General features: G+C 34.1%; 3 protein-coding genes across 3 annotated transcripts; 1 reads left to right on the top strand and 2 right to left on the bottom strand.

Annotated features, from left to right (window-relative positions):
- Window positions 1–1,279: 1,279 nt before the first annotated feature.
- On the bottom strand, window positions 1,280–8,962 carry LOC100798202 (activating signal cointegrator 1 complex subunit 2). Its single transcript, XM_003527686.5, has 9 exons — window positions 8,455–8,962; window positions 8,114–8,273; window positions 7,962–8,023; window positions 7,281–7,375; window positions 5,780–5,893; window positions 4,674–4,739; window positions 3,773–3,870; window positions 3,098–3,516; window positions 1,280–2,825 (listed from the first exon to the last, which is right to left on the bottom strand). The coding sequence occupies exons 1-9, from the start codon at window positions 8,810–8,812 to the stop codon at window positions 1,648–1,650; spliced, it is 2,550 nt and encodes an 849-aa protein (XP_003527734.1). The 5' UTR covers window positions 8,813–8,962; the 3' UTR covers window positions 1,280–1,647.
- A 1,726-nt stretch (window positions 8,963–10,688) lies between these two features.
- LOC100777103 (adenine phosphoribosyltransferase 1) lies at window positions 10,689–15,398 on the bottom strand. Its single transcript, XM_003525881.5, has 7 exons — window positions 15,212–15,398; window positions 15,012–15,113; window positions 14,806–14,916; window positions 13,896–13,988; window positions 13,517–13,666; window positions 12,954–13,012; window positions 10,689–11,025 (listed from the first exon to the last, which is right to left on the bottom strand). The coding sequence occupies exons 1-7, from the start codon at window positions 15,345–15,347 to the stop codon at window positions 10,969–10,971; spliced, it is 708 nt and encodes a 235-aa protein (XP_003525929.1). The 5' UTR covers window positions 15,348–15,398; the 3' UTR covers window positions 10,689–10,968.
- A 4,397-nt stretch (window positions 15,399–19,795) lies between these two features.
- On the top strand, window positions 19,796–20,891 carry SCTF-1 (zinc finger protein ZAT10). Its single transcript, XM_003525880.5, has one exon. The coding sequence runs from the start codon at window positions 20,005–20,007 to the stop codon at window positions 20,704–20,706; it is 702 nt and encodes a 233-aa protein (XP_003525928.1). The 5' UTR covers window positions 19,796–20,004; the 3' UTR covers window positions 20,707–20,891.
- The last annotated feature ends 204 nt before the right edge of the window (window positions 20,892–21,095 follow it).

Genomic DNA, 21,095 nt, shown 5'->3' with positions numbered 1-21,095 from the left:
TGAGAAATAAGTCTACAAGTGTGGCTTAGATGGGGCCATATATTAATTTTAAGTTTGGACTTAGATTCCCTACAGGTTTTGGAGAAGAGACATAAATTTTAATTGTCACTAAGCTTCACTAAAAATTACTATTTTCATAGTTAATTCAAAAGTTACAGTTTACAAAAATACCTTAAGATTTTATCTGAGAGTCAAAACTTTAAATATAATCGTTAAAAAAAAAAAAAAAGCAAGACAAGAGTGTGTTTAGATCAACGACTTTCCTCCACTTTAATTCAAAAGTAACATGTGTTAGAGCATTTTTTTTTCATATCCAAACATGGAATTCTATGATTGGTTATGTAACGTGACAATAAGAAAGTTTTAGAGAAATGAAAAGTGTCACAAATGTGACTGCTATTTGGGTGGTAAGAGAATATTGAAAATACGCCTTCATTTGTTATTAGAGCAATTTTAATGTTAAAATAAACTTATTATAATATTTGTAAAATTATATTCACAATGAAATTAACACATTATTGTGCTGTCAATTTTTAACGATATTTAATATTATATTAATGACGCAGAAAAAAAAATATTACTATATTAATGACACCAATTAGTGAAAACTGACGTCAATTTACGTTTTCAAAAGTCATAGCTCGTCTAATGCGTAAAGGAAATCTATTAAAATTCTAGTGGTTTTGAAAAATTAGAAGAAAAATGAACTATTAGATTATTACCTTCTAAATAAAAAGAATATCAAAGATAAATTGCAAAGCCAGGAACAAAGTTCCATATAATACATCTAATGAAAATATCCAATATAATTACAATTGCAATGCTGAAAACAACTATAAAAATTTGAGTGAAACAAATAAAAATAGATTTGATTCTTTGCAATTAACTTGATGTTGATTATCTAATTATTCTATTGTTATTTTTTTATGAAAAACTTAAAGAAAGAAAAGGTCTTTGAAAGTGACCCATAGGAATCCACGAGTAGAGAAGCCTTAATTACATCAAAATATTACATTAATTTTATAAAAAAAAATGACACCGAAATACTCGACAGCTTACTCCATACCCATTACAAACTCACTAAAAGACTGAATACGTAACAGAATTGGTTGCTGCTAATCGTTCGAAAGTACATTAGCAACTGACACTAATTAGTGTCATGATAGTGTGAAAGAGTAAAGTCTTTTATGAGGCACAGTTTACTAGTGGCCAGTGGGGCGACCGAATATATTGTTTTCATGTTGAGATTTGAACTGAAATTAATTTGTGTACTGCCAGATGAACACCATTACCCATTTATTGTATTTGAAAGCTATATGTACCTGTATAAGTTATTCATATGCCCTACTTGAAAGGAAATGTAGGCTAAAATACACCCAAATCCTTCTAAACAAAATGTGATCCCGGGATGGAGTTTAAATCAACCTTTACAGACATTATACTATTCTTGCTGTTGTAGAGGATGTTGGTATCAAGAACTGATTGTGCTTTCGATAATGCCACTATGTATGAGCTATGTAGCACTATATCTATGCACCTCATTGAACCTTAACCTTGCAAAAATATAAGGTTTTGGGCAAAAGCCAAATAGTTACCGAGAAGATGAAGTATGGTATCTTAGCATGTAAGAAATATTCTCTTGTGCGCTTAATAACCACTCATTCCAGAGAAATGCTTCTTCATGGCTCGGTCCTTCTGGTAATGATTGTTTCTTCCTCCTCCTCCCCCCCTTCCCCTGCCACTTCCTCTCCCTCTCCCCCTTTGATTATTGCCATCCACCTCGGAATCATCAGATTGTTTCTCCTGCTGCTGATGAGATGCAATTTGTTTTCCACTTTCCTTCCTTCCCCTACCAAACGAATTGCCCGAAATCCCTCTCCCTTCCATTTCAGAAGACTGGGATTGGTTATCATCCTCCTTGTAGGAATCCATCACTTTCTTTACCGCGCCAAGAGGAAGGTTGCCTCCACATCCAAGGCCATGTATCAATTCTTTCTGAGCTTGCGTTACTAGCGAAGCTTCATCAGAATTTGCCACTGCTACTGCACCAGCCACTTTGTAGCTGTAATTCTTACCATCCTTTACAAAGTACTGCGGTCTTTTCCTGGAGCCCCATTTTGAATCAGGGGCATTTTTGACAGAGTTACCCCCTGTTGCCCACGAATTCCCTGACTTTGCGTTTATTTGGTCGCTCAATGTCTCATTTTCTTCTACTCCAGAGTCTGCTACACTTAGACCCAAGTCATCAAAAGAGTCGTCATACTCATCTTCATATTCATATTGTAAAATCATAGCAGCAGTTTTTGATGTATCTTTTTCATCCTTTTTATCCAGAATACTGCGATCAGGCAAGTTAGCTCTAGATTTCCTCACAAATTTTCCTAGTGAAGCAGAGGATGACATCACTGTCCCCTCTGCCTGTTGTTTCCCCCTAACAACTGGATTTGAGGATGCTGACGTAGAATCAATTAATTTACCTTTTCCTTTATCATTACCACCCACAGTGGTAGCCTTGGCTGGAGGCAATGTCTCTAGCGAGGTGTCCAGCTTCTGCAGATCTTCATGAAGGGTTCCCTCTAAAATTCTTTGAATAACCTCTTCTGGCTTCTGGTCATAGACCTCAAGACACGCAGCTAAAAAATCTTTACCATAATCAGGGAACAGGTCCCTAATCTGACTGATGTTTGACTCTGTAATTGCAGCATTTTCATCCATCAGCAATGTTTGGTTTGGCGCAGGGGTTGTGGCAGAATACAGCTCCTTATAAACAGAACTCAACATCCCAGATATATATTGAAACTGTTCATCATCAATGAATATCCATCCTGTATCAGAGCAACTGGATTAGAAAAAGAAAAGGAGCAAGCATATGTTACACAACAAACCATGACTAATGGAAAAAGTGCAACAGTGTACAGTATAATTTTGAAGGATCAGAGAGAAGTAATTATGCCTTACATCTCAAAGGGGAATGAAGGATTAGCCAACTAAAAAACTTTGTTGGATCAAGCTTTTCGCCATAAACCATACTAAGCCAGGCAATTTATGCTACAAACACATGTAATGATTTATACTACTGTGCAAATAAGATCATTACCGCTATCCTTTAATCTCTCAATCCTGCTTAGTATATTGAAATTTCTTTCAACATCTTGAAGAAATGTTTCCTTCTGATGGCTTTCCTGAGAATGTACTGATACTGAATTGATCTCTCTAAATGTTTGAACCAGAATATCAGCTCTGATGACTGGGTCCTCTACATTGGCAGGAAACATCTTTGTGGCAGCTAGAAGAGGGATGCTATCTCTGAACACTTCATCACTTAGATAGCACAAGTGCAATAGTTGCCAACCAAACTTTACCAATCTAATTTTTAACATCTTCAAACTTACTAAGATATTAGATACTGTGCCATCTTGTTTGTCAGCAAAAATCATACGGAATCCCTTTTGCAATGATGGAATAAGTGAATCATGCAATCGGGCAAGGAGGCTCAGCAGTTCCTCATTCCCATAACTACACAATTATACAGAACAGAAAAAACATTGAAGTCTTCCAAAAAAAAAATCAATTAGAAAACTTAATTATTGATTCTGTTTAGATAAATCAATCAACACAAATATGTAACGCATGATACACCAAATGCAATGTTTGGTAAGTCATATTTTTCCCATGGAAATTTATTGCATTCAGCCTTAACTCATCATGAAAAACAAAGTTTCAGTGGTAAAGAATACCTCATTTTGCAGTAAAAAAAATAATTAAAAAATACCTCATTTCAACTGGGCAAGAGAAGAAAACAGCTGCTGGTTCGTATGCACTAACAAAAGAGTCCATTGATACAATTGCATCATTTATAAAGTCCATTACCTATCACACAAACAAATGGCATTAATATTATGCTGCATATGTTGAAGAACTAGATAAATTGTGGCTCAACATTTTTCAATGTGAATAAACTAAATGCTACTTATTTTTAAAAAATTATGGCAGGGCCAATACACAATTCCCTGGCATGTCATTTGCCTCAGCAAAATTACACTTCAATCACCTTGAAATATGGGCAGTAGTTATTGTACATGAAATATCTGAGGTTGTAGAAATAGGGCTTTATAAGTGAGATAGGGAAAATATTACTTATGATTGATTTGCTGTAAATGCCATATATTCAAAGCTTTATGTAGCTATTGTATAATGTCTAGGGTTAGCTGGAGTATGCCCAAGACAGTTTGAGGGATTGGCTGCAGTAGCAGGTAACTTCACAAGTCAAGGTTAAACAAATGGCTAAGACTAGTGTACCCGTACAATGGAGAGTATCTGGTTGGAAAAGAAAGTGTGGTCATTCCAGAATCATGGAAGCTCAACACAAATGCTAAAGAGCACATGAGATGGTCATTCTCTCTGGAATTCCCACTTTTCTTGTAAATACTGTCCACTTAAAGTTGCACTTGTATGCTGCCTTTCTGTAGATGTATTTTCCCTCTTGGCTCTTTTCCAATAAATGGACCATTAGAGATGGGGAATATAAATTCAATCAACTTTCTTAGCGGAACTAAGCCAATTAATTATCCCATACTTTAGGAGGTTACAAAGATACTGGTTTATCACCCCCATAAAAGAAGATTGGGTTACAATTCAATGTCAAAGAGAGGGGAAAAAATAAAGTGACTCACCTCCAGCAGATCAGCTTGAAGAAAAGCAGCATTATGGTGATCGAGATTTCCAGAAGAAAATAAGACCTGCACATAATCCCCAAAAAGGAAGTTGTCAATTTTAATTGTAATTGTTTCCTTTATACTATAATTATACACATGAACTTTCTATCAAGATTTAGACATGCGGTCAATTATCAACGGTTTTCTGAAAGACATTTCTATCCATCAATGCATTTTAAATAAGTCAAATATTTTATGGAAAGAAGAACATCAGGAACATTATTGGTCTACAGGATGTTCAAAGGGAACTCAAAAGATAAAAGTGAAGGAGTCATACTTAGATACTATATTATTCTAACCAAAAAATGATTAATTAATCATTTAAATTTATAAGATCAAAATATGTATGTTCTTTACATACATCCAAATAATACAGAAACAGTAATGTATGCACATATTGTAAACAAGTTTCTCTCAACACATATCACCCAACAAAGTCTGGTGAAGTATGTCTCTGCCACAGGTCCCATTTCCTTTTCTTTGGCATGTGTGGAGGCATGTGCCTGTCCAAGATTATCTTCTTTTTTTTTTTTGACAGAGTCCAAGATTATCTTTTTGTTATGTTCAAAGTATAAATTCTAACAATAAAATCGAAATGCTCTTCAGCATAATATAAATTCTAACAGCAAGACATAAAAAATGTTGTTGGACTTTATATTATGATTTCCTTATGAAATGCATTGGTCACAAACATACAAATATGAAAAAACAATTTCTATTATATTTCATTAATCTGCAAATGAATGAATAAATTAAATAACAGCACCTAAACAAACAAAAGAAAAGGGATGAAATATTGAAATATCGAGAAGATGTCCATCAAGTAACTTTCAGAATTCTCATGAAACAAAACAGTTTGTTGAACGTCAAAACTAACCTTATCAATCTAACCAATAATATGATTCATGATGTAATATCTACTTGTAATAACAAGTAACAACCAAAACTTATTTTCTCAAAAAACTTAACTAGTTAACCCAAAGTCAGTATAAAAACTCAAAGCAAAATAGAAAGTAATTAACATTATGGATATTCAATTATACGAAGTCAAATTACAAGAATACCTCCAATGACGAACTACAACGTTCATGCATTTTGCTGACAATTCCTAGAAAATGCGATATTACTGCAGTCAGATTATTATGGATCCAAGGCTGAGCATTCAAAGAATTTCTAACCTGAGACACAGAGAAAGAGAAAAGTCAGCAAGGCAAGTTAAATGCACAGCAGGAAGCAGTTCAATTCCACAACAAAGTTTACATAGAACAACCCCTTAGATTGAGATAGCTATACAAACATAATATGTGTACGGGTGTAATGCACACAAAATTACAAGGTTGGATTATCCTTCTATATTTTTCTTGACCAATAAAGTAATAGGACCTTCTAGAGACGGTACAACTCAACTGAACCAAAAAACACAAAGATTGAGAGTAAAATAAAACAGAGAGCAACAGAATTAAATAGACTGGTCAATTCAGGAGAGAGGAAGACGGAACACCAAAAACTATCATGCATTCCATTTCACAATCAACAATAAGGGAAAACATCTTAATGAACTTCATCTATTATTTTGTGAAAATAAAACCAAAAAAGCATCAAAGATATAAACTTGCAACAAAGACACCTGTGACAAAAAAGAAAAAACAGAATCTAACTTGTTGTTTTAAGTGATTATTAGTTATTATAGATTTCTACATATTACTGGAATGACAACCATCGGCATCAAGAAATAGACAATGCTAATAAACAATTCATTGTATTGCATACAGAACCTTAAATCTCTACTCTGTTTTATTCTCAATACTAGGCAATGAAAAATTCTATTAAGAGATTAACATCTGGAAGCCACATGGAAAATGATCTACTGATTAACATCACCATGATAATAATGATTCTGTCCATTCCACAGAAAATGTCATATCAGTTGGCTGATTATGCACCTGTAGGTGAAATAATGCAAATTCCCTTTTCTATTACCACAGTTATCAATCTTGGATAGCAGCAGAGAAGCTAGTCCCAAAAGCACTATAGCAAATATTGGGACAGCAGCTATTCTAAGGATTATAAATCCAACATAAGTTATAATATATACCTATAAACATAGTAATCAATCTCATTCTCAGATAGTAGTGCGTAGTGGCCAGCTCAAAAATGCTATAGCAAGATAGTGGGAAGCGAGATGGCTGTTATTTTAAATATTATAATACAAACTAAATAGTTTATACTACATTATATACATATATGGATGCTCAAAAACAAAAAATGCAAAGTTAAAGAATTTTATAATAAATAATAAGTCAAAATTTACACATAAAATCACCATCAATCAAGGAGCAATAAGAAGTTAAGAACATAGTAATGAATCAAAAAATGAAAGATTAAAGTGAAATTACAGAAAAGGAACATAACAAGGAGTTATTGTACGCAACCTTCCCCTTGCATATAAAAGAGACTGTTTCCGGATTCGAACCCATGGCCAACAGGTCACTAAGGCGCAACTTTACCATTGTGCCAGGGCTGGCCCTCATACTAAGTAATCCACTATTAAATAGAAATTCTCACCAGTGATCTTGTCAGTTCTTCATTTTCATGATAGTATATGGCACATATATCCAACAACTTCGGCAACTCAAGCAACTTCTTCTCCTGCAAAAGAACTACAGGCAAAATTATAGAACAACGGTGAATCACAATACAGAATACAATATATGAGGTAATTACCTAACATGAATCCGCAATGGAAATAATTTTCCCAAACATCAATAAATGCAAGATGTTTAATTAGTATACCAATAAATGCACACACCGCTGATAAGGTAAGCAATATGTCCAAACACATTTTTTAAGAATAAAATACCACCTTTGCCTGTAAGGCTGTAAATGACCAGTTTTATCAACTACAAGCAATTATATGGGTGTATAGAATTGCGTCTATAAGCAAAAAAACACGTTTCAAACCATACGTTATACATTGTAGGATTTGCATTAACAAGAGTCTAGGCGCAGTTCCAGACACGTCCTATTTCTTATATACACATAACATTTATGGAACATGTACGAAAACGTTGTTCCAATGTGAGCCCAAATGCTGCCTGTGCCAAGGCATACAAATGAAGCCCACATGCGCATGCATCGTAAAGTATGCACTGTTTTTCCAGGTAATCAGTAACAAGCTGTAGTAGTGATTCAAACAAAAATGTATCCCATTGTCCAGAACACAAACAAGGATAAGGGATATCCCACCTTCATGGTCTCTCAAACTGAGGGCATCAGCTGGTCGAGCACCGGGGTCTTTATTTGAAGAACTGCAAGTCGCGCGCATCAAAAAATCACACATCATTAAAGAAAAGAGAGTCCAAAGCAGAGAGCATGATTCCAACTTATGAGAAACTTACATTCGATACAATACCATGAAAACGCGGCGACTCAACTCGAGCTCTCCAACAATAACACCGGCAACAATCCCTCTCACCCCGCGATGAGGGAAATCGTACCACCTGCTCCTGAACTGCAAGAAGCTGTCCAAAAACTCATGCAGGGAGGTGTCAGTAGCCACTGCAAATACAATTAGCAACATTAACACGGAGATTATACAAATAAATAAGCACTCCAAACGTAACAGTAGTACATTACAAAATTAAAGAGCAAATTGAATATTATTAGTATTATATGGGATTTGATTTGATTGAAAAAGGAATAAATAAAAGAATAATTAGACGAGTGTGGAAGTAGTAACCTTGTGTCCAGAATTCCTTGGGTTTGAACTTGAGCAAGAGTGACAAGTGTGTGTTCAAAAGATCAACGACTCTCTGAGATTCGAGGGGATCCAATGCTCCATCTTCGGCGCCGAGACCCGCTGCCACGGCCTCGTCTTGTGGCAAGTATTTAACGAAATTCCCATTCTGGCCTCTGCTACTGGTGGAAGAGACAGATGATTGTGTTTGTCTGAGGGAGGTTGAGAGGGTTGGAGTGGGGTTAGGATTGGGATTTTGAGTTTTGGGGGCGAATTTCTTCTGACTATGGGTTTTGGAGAAACCCTTGTTATGGTTATTGTTGTTGTCATGGTGTCTACCCTGACTGGATCGATTCGACATTTTAATCGTAAAGGAAACGATCGACCAAAGTGGCGCAAGAGTTGCTAGTAAGCGGCAGGCAGGGTCTATAAACTCCTCGATGGAAAGTCACTGTGGGTTCATAGGGTGGGTTCATACTGGACAAAAACCTTTTATGAAAGTTTTAAGTGTTCTTTCAGTATATTTTTTTAACATCTTAAAACATAAAAATAAACGTTTTGCTATGGTTTGGTGGTGAGGAATGAAAGAGAAGAGAGTTAGAAAAAAAATATTTAAGACTTCACAAAAATTTGAATTTTTTTTATTAATTCTTCTCTATTTGAGCATAACTAAATGATAACTTAATGTTTTCTATATTTTAGAAAGTAGACAAATTAAGAAGGAATTGGTATTGCAAGATAATAATTTAGAATCATTCATTTAAAAATAAACATACAATGAAACTAATTAGTGGATGGTATCTCTTTTTTTTTTTTGCTAAAAAAATTATTTACAACCATCACCTTGCAGTCTTGCACGTCCCAAGAAAAAAAGTTTCTTCTCAAAACAAAATTTCTAGTAATAATAAGTGGTCCCATTAGATAGAAAATAAATCTTATCACCCATAACATAAGTAAAGCTTACAAAATAGATTATTATGTGAGGTGTAGCCTATAATAAGTCAGACAAAAAATAAATTCAACCCATGTCTTTAAAATGAAGCTTAAACTTTATAAAAGTCCAATTTTATGGACTTTTAAAGAAAGTTTGCAAGTTAATTCCGCATTAGGCCATGATTGAATCGGGTTAAAAAGACCACATGTAATTCAACCTCAATTTTAAATCCAAGTCCTATATTTTATCATACGGGTTTGGGTTGGTCCGACTAATCCAACACATATTGTCACCTCTACCCATAAGCTAATTCACATAAACATGAAGGAGATAACAAGTTACTTTGAAAGGTGTTTTTGGTGGATAGTGTCTTCAAGGTACTTTGCAATCCTAACATGATTCTATTGTCCTTCAATTACTAGGAAAAAGGATTGGATACAAGGTCATAAAAGAGAGATTGTCAATGATATGGTGTTTGCAAAAGATTTGATATTATGGAGGTCGATAATTATTTTTCCAGGACCAAATTTAATATGATAAAAGATAAGTGAAAAGTGATAAATGTAAGATCTATTGGTGACTACAATAACTTTTCCAGAAAGGAGAACATGCCAAGGTACCCACCCTAATCACCATCCTAGTTTGTAAGTTAATTGTGTCAAACACATCCGTGTAAAAGTTTTAAATTATGAATTTTAAAATATTTTTTTCATTTATGATTTAAGCTTAATTACACATTTTACCATCAAACTTTTATCATTATGTAAATTTTATCACTTAACTTTTCAATTTGTACATTTTACCAATTTTTCTAAAATAATATTTTTTTATCAACATGATGATAAAAATGCACATAAATTAAATAATTAGGATGATAAAATTCATGAAAAATAAACTTAGATGACAAAATACACAAGAACTAAAAACTTATCAGGTAAAATTCACAAAAAAAAAAAAAGAAAACTTCGGTAAAATTTGAAAAATAATGATTAAGTGATCAAATATGCCATTAAGATTGTGATTTATTTGATATGTTACTTTATTGTTATTTAATATTTTATAGATTTATTTCTTTAAAAGCTTCTACCAATAAATTCTCTATAAAAATGAAATAAGATACAGATTTTTTTTTTCAACAAAAGAATTACAAAATATTCAGAAGTTGAAAAAATGTCGAAACTACAGTGAAGTTATGTGCAATTTACCATTGATTTTACAATATTTAAATTTAAGCACGAAGTGATTAATTAAATTAATTTGATCGTGACTTGATGCATATCTGTGGCTATACGTTATGAGCATATCAGTTTTAAGGAAGCACACTCCAAACGAGCATCAGATGGAGTTCCGTTCCTTTTACATGTGTCATTAAATTTAAGTTTCCGCTGCCAAGGGGCAAGCAAGTCCTATATTATAGCCGTCGTTCTCTCATTCGTCAATCGTCACAGATAATGATAATAACAATAATTGAGCAGAACTGAGCTTTCCGTTTCCGCAGCATCAAAATATATATCTTGAGGAAATCTAAGCAGCCATCAATAAAGCTCCTAACAAGAGCCAGCTAAAATAATAAAAACACAAAATCAGGCTCCCCCTTTAATCAAGACAAACAGCGACTTGTCTCCCAGCCTATCCCGCCCCTGAAAAGGAAAAATAGTTTATAGAAATGAATTTTCTGTCGCAACTCTTTTTAAGATTCGGTATTCAAATTAGCAATGCAATGCACAGCAAAAAGAATACACTATAACCAATGCATATAATGCACAACAAAACATTTTTAAAACTAGTCAATAGCCAGACCAAAAGAATGCGAAAGTTATGGCATTTCTGATAAGTAAAAAATAGAAAACACCTACATGGACGTACGTTAAGAATCATTAGTGCCTACAAAACTTCAGAACCAGAGTCCAGAAGCTCTAATAAACCATGTAGAATATAATCAATATAGGTCTTCTTGTATTAGGGAGACTTTTGATTTTCTTTAACAGCGGGGTATGTTCCGTTTATTATTGTATCATTTTGGGTTTAATATAATTTACATTTTTCCCAAAATAGAGAGGAATTCAAGTGGTGACAGAACTTTCTATGAGCCTCCAGCAAGATTTGTACTTGCATTATTTTAAAATCAAACATGTTAAATCAAGGCACCACACGACTACTGATGACCTCCGAAGGACCTGTTTGGATAAGCTTATCCAGAAGAACTTCTAGGAGAAGAAAAAAATGAAATGATCTTCTCCATAAGTGAAAATTATCTTATGTACAAAATAATTTGTAGAAATTCTCTCATCTTTAGAGAAACTAGATGACAAGTTTCTACCAACTTAGGGGGAGCCCTAGCAGATATAAAAAAAAGTTGGAAAGTTAAATTATCTCACAATGATAATAACATACATTTCCTTTCATGTTAATGCTGTCAGTCAATTTCTCAATGCACCATGTGATAGTCATTGGTATGTAGTTGTTCAGATCCTGAGATGCATCAAAGGATTACCTGGCAAAGGGCTTATTGATATGAACAAGGCTAACATCATTGTACATACAAATGCAAATTGGGAAAGAGATGCTAGTGATAGAATATCCACGATAGGCTATTGTGTTCTTATTGGTGGGGACTTGATATTGAGGAAAAGTAAGAAGCAAATTTAAGCTGCAAGATCAAGTACAGAAGAAGAGTATTGGGCGGTGGCTAATACAACTTGTGAACTACTGTGGTTAAAGCATATGCTTCAAGAGTTGAAGTTTTGGGAGATGGACTTCATGGCATTTCAAATGCTATCTTTCATTAGAAGACTAAACATATAGATGTTTAGTGAGCTCAAGACTACTTTTGTGAGCTCTAAGGAACAACTTGCTAACATGTTGACAAAGTCCTTATGGTCCTAGGATAACTTATATATGTAAGAAGCTGGATGCATCTGACAAATATGCTCCAGTTTGAAGGGAAGTATTGATTGTTATCAGCTTTTATTTTTCTTATTAGCTTTCCAAATTATCATTAATAGGACAATGATTTGATCCAAAATAATAGGATTAATTATTTTATAGTTTGGTTTATGCTCATTTGTATAAATACACATACATATCCCTATAAAATATAAATGAAGCATTAAGATTCAAGTGGTGCATAAGTTGATTTTTAACTTAAGAGAGAAATTTGATTTATTTTACTTATTTACTTTTTTCTCCTATAAGTGTTTGTCGAGAAGTTTATTCAAACATTACCTTAAAAAAAATCCAATTTATTTGACAAGTCCTATTAGGTGGTACTTAAATTTGAAAATTTCAAATCAAGTCATTATCCATTAGCTCAGTACACAAATTACTTTGCACACAGTGCCTACACAAGAATTTTTTAGATTAATGTATCTCAAAACAAAATTTTCAAACATATAATTCAACTTTTACTGACATTCTTTAGTTTTGCTAATGTTGCTTGAGTTCCTAAAAAGCAAACTGTAACTTACAAAGATAACTTTTTAAAGTTACAACATGTATTATATATGTAAGAAATAAATTAAGCCAAACAATTAGCCAAGGTGAGGATAAGTATATGTTAAGGCTGTACCTTTAACTCTGGTAATTCAATCACACAAGCACACTCCACAACATGCACCCCAACACGTTCTGCAATAAAGAGAGTAACAAACAGAACAACAAAGAATGTATTGAAATGCTGATAGTGTTAAGCATTAAACACTACAAAACACGCTTCCAAGTTAAACAGTCACTTGAAAACACCATTATAGTACATCATGCATGCATTATTTTTCTGAATGTATAAATAAATAGAAAGAAAAATGATAATCGTGAATGCTAAAATCATTGATAGGATGATCTCTTTTGTGGCTCAATAGGTCCTAAGTCCAGATTTGGTCATTTGCACAACCTCTAAAGACTTTTTTTTTAATTCATAAACAAAAAAATACAAGTTCTTTCTAAGGTACAACAAAGCCTCTTTACTACAGCTCTTACTTTTAAGGAGAGAGGCACATCATATGAAACCAATAAGTGTGATTAGGATGGGAGTCAGGACCCACTCAAGGATAGCTTTAAGAAGGCAGAAACATTAACTTTCACTCAAAGGATTTTCTTTGCTAGCCCATAAAATATTAATATTGACAAGTTTACCTAGAAGCTTAATTGCTGCACCTAACGTTCCCCCAGTGGCAATAAGATCATCTATGATTAAGGCTCGTTCTCCAGGTTGTACAGCCCCTACATGCATCTCCATTTTGTCTGTTCCATACTCCAAAGAATACTCTTCTGAGATAACCTCCCCTGTAAAGATAATTGAAACATGACCATTCAAATAAATCAAAACATCTTCTCTGTCATAGAAACTTTAAGAGCATTTAATGACCACATTGAAGAAGTACAAAACTTAGAATTAGAGGAACATACACAACACAGCAATTCAAAGATCTCAAATCATAATTATCAGCTAAGTAGAAAATTCTGCCAGTATTATATGCAATTACTTCAAAAGAGAGATACAAAACATGTATACCAGGCAATTTATTGGGTTTCCTCATGGGGACAAATTTTGCTCCAATAGCTAATGCAATGGGTGGACCAAATATAAAGCCCCTTGCTTCAACTCCTGCATTGGGTCATAGATACAGGTATCAAACACAAATTAGTAACTCATTTTAACGAAAAGTAAAGGAAAATGAACCATCCAGAATGGGAGCAACATTATTGCTGATAGGTATCTAATTATGCTTCCACTATCTTCTGATGTTGGGAGTTTAAAAAAAAAACCCAGTTTAGTAATTTGTATGGAACTCGGTAAATTAATGAATTTTTGCTATTCAAGAGATCATTCCAGTAAATAGTATCGGCATTGTACTTGAAACAGGTCAAGAGAAAGACATAATTATGACTTGTGACCATAGACAAGGAAACAATGCCGCCATCCATCACAAATTGCAGACTAGATTCCTAGAATTGGAAGGAAAAAAAAAAGGCATTTATTCTTATAATATAAAAAGCTGAAGAACATAACAGTAAAACTCTTGTTCACCTAGCACTAAACTCACGGTATAGGATCACGTCCTCGAGTTAATAAAGAACATGACAATGTCATGTCATGTTACGGGAAAGGTGCAGAACTACAATGGTAAGAGGTGTAAGACCCACCGTGATTTACATAGGAAAAGGGCCCATTATGTCTTTTTTCTTTCGTAACATGAAGTCTTAATCCTTAAATCACTATCACACCCTCACTATACCCAATTTTGCAATAAATAAGTTGGCTCCACGAGGCAGATGAAAGATCGTGAGGTGATATAGATACACATAATTCATTTGATGAGAAGTATGCATTAATACATAATTGACGAAGAGCAACAAAGCATGAAATTAAGGATAGAATAGAAGTAGCGAGTGAGTGAGTGAAGTGTGGGAGTGTAGAGTACCTGCGACAACATTGATGTTTTGATCTCTGTACCTCTCAACAAACAAGTCAACGGTGTCTTTGAAAGCCTTTGTATCAAGAAGCAGCGTGGTTATGTCCTGAAACAAAATTCCTGACACAAACAAGGAATGCAACATAACATAAGCACATGGTACAACGAAAACGAGGGCAGGACGTCGTCGGATCAGAGAAGAAGAGAGTAGCGACCTGGCTTAGGAAAGTCGGGGATGACTCGGATCGCAGAGGCGATTCTGGCTAAGCGCGTGTCTTGTTGAGCATTCTTCGAAGCCATTCTTGTAACTTGTCGCGCTGGGCAACCAAACACAAACACAAAGAAAGAAATCTTATTATGTTGGAAGAAAGACGAGAATAATAGTTGCGATTGAAGATTAAAGATTGAAGATTACGCGAAGCAGTGGAACGGAGGGGTGTGGAATTTAGAAAGCGGATCGAAGAAATTGCAATGAGTGGAGGGAATCTGGGACAAGGGAAAGATGGAAGAGTGGCACTCACGCCTGAATTGGAGCAACAAACAACCCGCATTCTCTTCACTTCTCACTTTTCCATTGGAACGCAAAACAATTGGGTAATATTGTAATAATACTCACCAAGGCTTTTATTTTATTTTTTATTCGTTTTTCTATTATTGAAATATAAATAAAATTAAATAATCTGCCAAAGGGCAATTTCGTCCAACCGCAAGTCTGCTACTAGTGTTCCCTTTCCCTTTTGGTTTTTACCACTCACTCCTCCAATTTGCCCTTGATGTGGTGAGGAGAGGTGCATGTTCGGGAAAATGACGTTATTTTATTTAGGATTTTAAAAAAAAATATAGTTTGTTATTTTTAAACTCTCTTTAATTATATTTATTAAAGATGATGCAGCATTTAAATTAATTTAAAATTATTTGAGAAATAATGACAATAAATAAAGTTAAATTAGTTAAAATTTATTTATATTTTTATTTTATTCCACTAAACTTGTGCGTTTTTTTTAGTTTATATCTGAGTCTGAAGACTCCTTTCAAGGAAAAAAAATGAGTCTGAAGAGAGTAGTGCGTTGACCCACCAAAATCCATTAAAAATTCATCTTGATACTCATAAACTCCTGTAATTTTAATTTTAATCAAATAGCCATATGTGATATACTAAGCAAATTCAACTAGCACACAAGAATAAAAAGGAAACATTAAAATGATATTTAAAAATAAAATGACATTTCTTAACACACAGACATTAAATAATAATATTTTAAGAAACCAAATACTTTAACTAATTACAAACACATTCATAAAAACAAATTAATCTAACCACACATTATTAATCCTTAAAAATGTAAAAAAAAAAAAATATATGAATTGATGGGAAAGGGGCCAGCCCAACAATTAACCCACCCCAACTCATCGGATCAAGCGGGTTGATGGGTTAAATTACTTAACATATCCTGTCTTTTTTTATTATTGACTCCTACTTTGTCATTCCTAAAACTAAAAGTCTAATTTTTCTAATTATTTTTTGTTTCTTTCTCCATTCTCGCTAATCACCAAAGCATAGCTACAAATTTCCTTTCCAATCCTCATTTTTATCCTATTAATACAAGCAGCAAAATACTTTTGATAGGAATTTAAGTTATGCCGAGTTCAACACCTATTTTTTACCACTATAATTAGAAGTTTTAGTATATTTGTGATAGGAACTCAATTTAACAATAATGGAAGACAAAACATTTATTTTACCATTATAATCGGGGCTTTTAACTTCACATAAGACTCTGATATATTTTATAACATTCTCTCGTTTAGGATGATTGTAAGATTAATTCTTAATATTTGACTTTGATATACTTAAACTTACTTGCTTTTCCCGAAGGATATATTATGCATGAATCAAACTCATATTTTTCTATAAATACTTAGGCAGCATTTATTTCACGAATATTTTTTTTAGTCTAGAGAAAAATTTATCACACGGTTGTTATAAAATAATTAATCATCTGTATATTTTATTTTTGGAAAATCCACAATCCCACCTTTATTTTTGAAAAAAAAATAGAGTATCGCTGCCATTTTTCTTGTAAGTTTAAATTATAACATAAATAAATTTTATTGAAAATTAAAATTTAAGAATGGATTATAATTTTAAAAAATAGTTTACTACTTTTAAAAAATGCAAAATTTGCGAATTTTGATGAAACTTGATGTGCTGAAATATACACAATGTATGCTCTGTACCAAAAAAAAAAAAAACAAATACACAATCCATGAAGTTGTATCTCTTTGTATTCTGTAAAGTTTTTTTTCTGCATCATGCACAATTGTCACTTTTAACAGTTTAAGTGTATTCTTAAATTAAATATGGATCAAAAAACGTACTACTAACCAGAACTAGAATATTTTAGTTAAGAAAAAAAAGTCAAAAGTACGTACAATGTTCAATGTTTTCTCTTTTGGTGCATGAATATCAAGTGTTCTTTGGTAAACTAATTTTGGTTCTTATCTAGAAACCATAGAAAAATGTTTTGACAAGTGCACGTGTGAATTTGAATGCTTCGCGTTGCTTGCTCAATCCAATAGTTTATACTCCTGGTCTAGATATTTGTCTAAACGAAGGACTTCAAAAGCAGTGGTTGTTCCTTGTTACCCAATTGGTTAATCGGCCTTGTACTGACACTAACACGCACGCGGTTCAAAAGTCAAATTAAATGACAAAACTCTCGTCCAAAAAAAAATTTGAGCTTCTTCACTTGCGTCCTACCTCCAAAAATTCTGTCATCAAGTAGTAATAATAAGATTAAATTTTCATCCACGTGAAAATTAACATTCAATGGTAAGAAAAAATAATCAATGACACAAATTCTAATAACATTAATCACAAACATCTTCCTTTCCTTTCTGCTTACTAAAACAAGTCAACATGATGAATAATGAAAAGCATTTTTACAGTATTTTTCCACATATGTTTTTAAAATTTTATGTGTAAGCTATTTAATTCTGGTAATGAAAATTGACTTAGTTTAGATTGACTTTACTTGAATCATTGGGTTGAGATTAAACAATTATAACTTATAAGTTCATGTTGGAGTAATGTGAGGTGAAACTTCATATTAAATAGAACTAAAAAAATTAAACATCATATAAGTGAATAGTAAATTTATAGACCTGAGTCTTAAAGTTTTGGGTTAAAGTATGATATTAAGTTTTCTTACGTGGTTGCTCATTGATGTAAATCTTTCCCATATTTATTCCTCTCAATTCCCTAACAATTGATATCAGAGTCGATAGTTTGAATTGATGACCTTATATCGAAAATCTTCCTAACAGTGAATGCACAAACATATACATATTGATCAATCAAGAAGAAATGTGTAGGTACCTCTTGAAAAGAATACCACAAATCCTCATAACACTCTTTAGATGGACTCTATACCACTAGTTGACAAAACCACCAAACCATTGGAACACGGTAACATGTTAAAAGATACATTGTGTTTTGTGACTTGTGAAACAAGCAAAATAATGTGTTCATACACTTTAGTACTTGAGTATAGAGTTGACAAAACTAAGTACATAGATGTGTGACCTTAAGGACTAATCAGAAAGAAACATACATGAAATTTTTTATTGAAAGACACACAATTTAAATAGAGGAGGGGATAATGCCCTCCTTAAATTCATGGTTAGACAGAATTAAAAATATTTATACAAAGTTTTTAAACTTAGGATCTTTCATTCTTTCTTTTTGGCATTCCCCAACATGAAATGTGTAAATTTTATGATAAAGGATAAGGAATAACTATCTATCATAGTTTAAAATGTGAAAATTTTCATTTAAAAGGTCCAAACTGATTTTCAAAATCACTAAAAACTTAGGATTTGTTTTTATGTTTAGCATATCCCTTGATTGAAAATAAATTTTTGTTTTGAGAGAATTCCACTATGTATTTTGAAGTTTGAGATTCATGTTCAAACTAAATTTCATGAGTCATTATTTTGTTTTTCATAATATCTATTTTTGAAACAATTTTATTGAAGGCATGATGAAACATTGAATATAAATACATCTTTTAACAAAAATTTAAAACGTAATTCGCCACGTTATAAGAACTTGTCGCGAATGCTAGATTCAACACTTATTGTTGAGGCATCATTTTACTTTAAAACTCCCATTCAATTATTACCCAAACAAACCTTCAGTTGAGTTAGCTGAACTAAGTTTGAATTGTGTGTATGTAGCTCAAAACTACGAGCAATGTACGTGGAGCGATGGAGCTGGACGAATCCGAACTCGGTTCGGGAGGTACGATAGCCACAAGTTCAAATGATCCTGGGCTCCTTGTGCTGAGAAATTAATTCTGCTGCATATATTCTTGAACCTTCTTTGAACAGCTATAATGTGCTCCACAGCCTCCACTTGTCTGAATGGCGTGAAAAAATAGAATTGAAAATTAGTGGTAACATCCCACTCCACTTGTTTTCCCCACCACAACAACAACAAAGAAAACCTCGTAACAAACCAAATGGCGGTGCCCCAATTATCTTCTCATTTTTTTTTTTTAATTTAATTCCCTCGGTAATTTGCATTGCATAGTGGATAGTGCATACACACCCTGAATGATGCATGAATGACTCACTTTCGTCGTTGTTCAACTATTCGATTTCAAGTCACACCCTAAGATATTGACCGAGAAAAGTCGTTGGTGGCTTGCTACTTACACTTGCCTACCGGCTGCTGTGGACGAACTCTATTTAAGTTTTTTTATTTATTAAAAAAATAGAAAAATTGTTCTTTTACTTTTTTGCGGATTTTGACTTTTTGAACTTGGATTGGAACTGTTCACTTGGTCTTGTTTTTTATTTCTCTTTTTGCTAAAAATAAATAAATACTCGCAGTTAGTAGCAATTAATTTGACCGACTTAGAGGTCCACTAGCCACCAAGAAAACTATTCTCATGACTAATTAAAACACGTGCTCCACTCTTTTTCCACCTGTATTATAGTATTACACTTCGTTGCGCCTACTTTTCTCAGCAATTGTCACGCAACTTCCCTCATTTCCTCACCCTCCTTATATAAATCCCCTTCAACCCCATTCTTCACTCTCACTCAAAATTAACCACAAGCATAAGCACAAGCACAAGCACAAGCACTTCTCTAATTCCCTTTCACACTCTATTACAGATTTCACAAGTGCTTACACTTCAAATGGCTTTGGAAGCTCTTCAATCACCCACCACAGCCACTCCATCGTTTAGTCCCTTTGAAGAAACCAGTCTCAGTTACTTAGAGACACCGTGGACGAAAGGAAAGCGTTCTAAGCGTAGCCGCACGGAGCAACAACTGCAACACCCTTCATGCACCGAGGAAGAGTACCTCGCTCTTTGTCTCATCATGCTCGCTCGCGGCGGCGCCGGCAGTGTCTCCACCGCCAAACCCGCTGTCTCCGACAACAATTCTGCGCCGCTATCCGCCGCCAAACTGAGCTACAAATGTTCGGTTTGCAACAAAGCCTTCTCCTCTTACCAAGCACTCGGAGGACACAAGGCCAGCCACCGGAAGCTCGCCGGAGAAAACCACCCGACCTCCTCCGCCGTGACGACGAGTTCGGCGTCGAACGGTGGTGGTAGGACCCACGAGTGCTCCATCTGCCACAAGACGTTTTCGACAGGACAGGCCTTGGGAGGACACAAACGTTGTCACTACGAAGGCGGTAACAGCGCCGTAACCGCCTCTGAGGGAGTGGGGTCCACTCACACAGGAAGCCACCGCGATTTCGATCTCAACCTCCCGGCTTTTCCGGACTTCTCAGCAAGGTTCTTCGTCGATGACGAGGTTACCAGTCCTCATCCATCCAAGAAGTCCCGTTTCAATTTGACCATACCCAAGATTGAAATCCCTCAATACTGATCCATAGATCCAAAAAAATTATTCAGTGTTTTTTTATATATTTTTTTAAGTTATTTGGGATTAATTTGTTCTTGTACATATATAGTACTTGGGCCTTATTCGCTAGTTTTAGCTTTTAGATTGTAGTATACTTTTGACAGTGGTGATTCAATTCAATTCATTTATTTTTATTTGTAAGAATGAAATCGATGCCTCTCACTTTGCCTTTTATCATCATAGCGTAGTAGTATGATTGATCCAGAAGAATATGCCTCGGAATGGAATAGACATCATGAAACAGCAGAACCGCGTGAACGGTGCGGCAAGTTTGTTTTAGTTCAGTTGAGGCCACTTGCGCGTGTTTTTTTTTCTTTTCTTTTCTGTTGGGTGTGTGACCGTTTTTACTGTTG

Source organism: Glycine max, chromosome 6 (assembly GCF_000004515.6).
Source record: "Glycine max cultivar Williams 82 chromosome 6, Glycine_max_v4.0, whole genome shotgun sequence".
Lineage (NCBI taxonomy): Eukaryota > Viridiplantae > Streptophyta > Magnoliopsida > Fabales > Fabaceae > Glycine > Glycine max.
This window is presented reverse-complemented; position numbering and strand designations above follow the sequence as displayed.

Coding starts and splice junctions, on each gene's coding strand:
- LOC100798202 (XM_003527686.5), bottom strand. CDS start 8,812: ATGTCGAATCGATCCAGTCAGGGTAGACACCATGACAACAACAATAAC. Junction 8,274..8,454: donor CAAGGAATTCTGGACACAAG/GTTACTACTTCC, acceptor TTGTATTTGCAG/TGGCTACTGACACCTCCCTG. Junction 3,871..4,673: donor TTCAAGCTGATCTGCTGGAG/GTGAGTCACTTT, acceptor TTTGTGTGATAG/GTAATGGACTTTATAAATGA.
- LOC100777103 (XM_003525881.5), bottom strand. CDS start 15,347: ATGCGGGTTGTTTGTTGCTCCAATTCAGGCGTGAGTGCCACTCTTCCA. Junction 15,114..15,211: donor CCTCCGTTCCACTGCTTCGC/GTAATCTTCAAT, acceptor TTGGTTGCCCAG/CGCGACAAGTTACAAGAATG. Junction 13,989..14,805: donor AAACATCAATGTTGTCGCAG/GTACTCTACACT, acceptor GACCCAATGCAG/GAGTTGAAGCAAGGGGCTTT.
- SCTF-1 (XM_003525880.5), top strand. CDS start 20,005: ATGGCTTTGGAAGCTCTTCAATCACCCACCACAGCCACTCCATCGTTT.